The sequence below is a fragment of the Gastrolobium bilobum genome, unplaced genomic scaffold (assembly GCF_033153095.1).
Source record: "Gastrolobium bilobum isolate Gb01-03AN ecotype WA unplaced genomic scaffold, APGP_CSIRO_Gbil_v1 utg112672, whole genome shotgun sequence".
In the NCBI taxonomy this organism is placed as follows: Eukaryota; Viridiplantae; Streptophyta; class Magnoliopsida; order Fabales; family Fabaceae; genus Gastrolobium; species Gastrolobium bilobum.
This window is the reverse complement of record NW_026899037.1, coordinates 31560-34681: the sequence shown is the minus strand read 5'-3', so window position 1 is coordinate 34681 and position 3122 is coordinate 31560. Positions and strand designations below refer to the sequence as shown.

The 3122-nt window shown below is 36.2% G+C and overlaps 1 protein-coding gene across 1 annotated transcript; it reads right to left on the bottom strand.

Moving 5' to 3' along the window:
* Window positions 1–584: 584 nt before the first annotated feature.
* On the bottom strand, window positions 585–2521 carry LOC133286462 (dof zinc finger protein DOF1.7-like). Its single transcript, XM_061483878.1, has one exon. It carries the CDS (start codon window positions 1846–1848, stop codon window positions 1186–1188), a length of 663 nt encoding a protein of 220 aa, XP_061339862.1. The 5' UTR covers window positions 1849–2521; the 3' UTR covers window positions 585–1185.
* Between the last annotated feature and the right edge of the window lie 601 nt (window positions 2522–3122).

The window sequence follows — 3122 nt, the reverse complement described above, 5'->3', positions numbered from 1 at the left end:
ATTGACAAAAATCAACGGTGTTAAGATATGATTGTAAGAGATTGTTGTTGAGATATATAGTCCCACATTGATTTTATGAGCAACTAATGTAGAGTTTATAAAGCCTTAGACACTCTTACCATTTGAGCTAGTGTATCCCAAAGTTCTTAACTCGTTAAATATATAAATGAACTTCTCGCCAAACTGAGTTTGCAACCGCACACATGTGCTGGGTCGTAAATGATCATACATCCATTAAAGAACAGACACTCCTTGATCACAATCAGACAATCAATTCAACTTCAATTTAGTTATGGAAGCACATTAAGGAGGAATTCGGTGCATTCTTTTGAGGGATCTTTACAAGCCATTGACTCAAAAATATGCCCAAGACTAGAATGAACACAATTGCACATATTTTGGCAGAAATCCATTGAAAGAAGCTAAACAACACTGGAAATCAGAATTTTAACAATTTTAATTTGGGGCGGATCAACTTACACTTGCATCACATATCTAATAAATTAGAACCATAAAATATAAATATGATCATCAGCTAAGATGGAAAGTATAATTTATACTGATATAGAATAATTTATCCCTTTTGTAACACCCAAATTCATATGGGAAACTTAAGAGAGTAAAAACAAGGTGTCAGTTGTCAGGCCCTCCATTGACAAGGTACAAACAATATATATAACTTCAAACAATGTACTTTAGATTTCTCCATATCCTCCGCACATACCCTCAAATATCTAAACATAATGCACAACAACTTGTCATATAGTAAACTTCCATATATCTAGGAATGCTTCAAAAGCTATGGAAAAACTTATACCGAATTACATGTGATCACGACAAGTCACTACAATAATTCACATCCCTCTACACTATCCCCTCAAAAAATGACTTCCCTTTCTTCTCTTTTTCCAATATGCACCATTGGTTAATTTGAAGAACACCAATCACAACCATATATATATAAATATGTAAAAAGCCTTTACCTAGAGGATGCTGCTTTAATGCCCTTCTGGTTTATGATTCTCCATAGCATGCCATCCATAGGCTTGGCAAATTATATAACTCTTTACTTTACACAACCATAGTGTCTGATTATAAAAAAAGAACAATCAGCATAATTGAGAAGCTGGATTAAACCAGAAAGGCTCAGTTTTTTTTCTTTTTTTCCTTAAAAAAACTCTGCTTCTACTGAAAGGTTGAGCCAGGTGTGTATATTGCAAGATCAGACCAGCCATGGCTGCCATTCCAACAGCCTGAATCACCATTTTGCATACCCATAAAGCTCTCTGAGTTCCCATTACTCTGCATCTCTAACCCCGGGTTTCTACCCGAATCCGAATTCACAACTGGGCCACAACTCACATTCTCCTCAAAATCACCCATTTGCACCATTTTTAGACTTGACCCACTTGAATTCAGACCCTCAAAGAGATTCCCAAAATGCCCATTTGATGCCAGAAGGGAACTGAAACTCCCACCAATGTTCAGGACCCGTTGGTCTTGATCAACCGGGTTAGTGTAAACCCGGGTCGGGTCAGCCTCTGGAGCTGCAACCTGTGCTGCAGAGGACACTGATGGTGATGGGGAAGATAATGATGCAGAACGCTTGGAGTTTGATGATGAACGTTTTGTGGTCTTTCTGCTTCCACCCCCAACTGGGATGTTTCTCAAAGAACCACCTTTGGTCCAATACCTTCTACAATTCTTGCAAAAATGGCGAGGCTGTGAAAGGTTGTAGTTGTTGTAGTAGCAGAATTTGGTGTTTGTGGAATCACAACGTGGGCATTTGAGTTGTTCTTGTTCAGGAAAGTTAGGCTTCATGGGTTGGAATGTTGTTGGGTCTTGCATCCTTCGGTGCCTAAAAGGACTTGAATTTCAAGCACTTTATGAATAGAGGGGAAATGGGTTTGAAAAATTTGGCAACAAAGTTCAAACCTTTGAAGTGATTGAGGAGGCCTTGTGTGTGGTTTTTAGGAAGTGAACTATGAACTTAAGAAATGAGTGGGAAAATGGCATTCAAAGGGTTAAGGAGTGTGTGGTTGGTGTGTATTAAGATCCAAATTGAGCTTCAGGAAAAATGGGTTGTTAGATTCCACTAAGCAGAAAGCGAAAAAGAAGACAAAAATGAGTTTTAGACTTTTAGTGGAACCAGACAGAAATCACATAAAAAAGTTATGTAATCTAGAAGAAATTCCAGAGAGTTTGTTTTCACAAAATATATAGGCTTGAGAGACAGAAAATAAAATAAAAAAATTACAAGCTAATGGATAAGTGCCAAATCCAGAGTGATTGATTTTGACGGTGGAACCTTCTCTTCTATGCTTGAATTTCCATGGTAAGAAGGAGGATACTGAGTGAACAAAAAAAAAAAAAAAGCAGAGAGATCAAACTGGGAAAGATATGATATTTGGAGAGGCTGAAAATCTTGATGTAGATGAAGAAGAGCTATCTATCACTCAATTTATCCGCGTGGGGGTGACCACAAGCTCAGGCTTCAAATGAGAAACACAATACTGAGTTCTCTCTCTAACCTGTATTACTATTCACTAGAAGGATCGAACTAGAATCTATAGAGCAAATTAAATAACTTCAGCTGAGATATTATAAAATATCACATTAAAACTACAAATAAAAATTCATGTTAAGATTATGAGAAGGATTAATTTTGATTACATAATATTAAAAATATGAAAGCATAGTATTTTAATCAATTGAATGGACAACAATTGCATACTATATGTCTATAAGCAAACTAGAAATGGAAAAGTACCAATAAAAAATATAAGAGTAAACACTCTTTTTAGTCCTGTCAATATCTACGAAGTCCTTTTTAGTCCCTAGCAATAAAAAAGGACCAAATTGGTCCCTGAAATTACAAAAAAGGGGCCATGTTAGTCCTTATGTCAACTCCCAAATATGTAGAGTGGTCCTTTTCTTGTACTTTCAGGGACCAATTTGATCTTTTTTTATTGTCAGAGACTGAAAAGGACTTCGAAGATATTGCCAGGGACTAAAAATATAAAAAGATACAGGTTATTCTTGGGCGGAGGAAGGGTATATTAACCACAAAAATTCCTATGGTAATAAACAAATCAACACTTTTTTTCGTTAGTATAATTTTT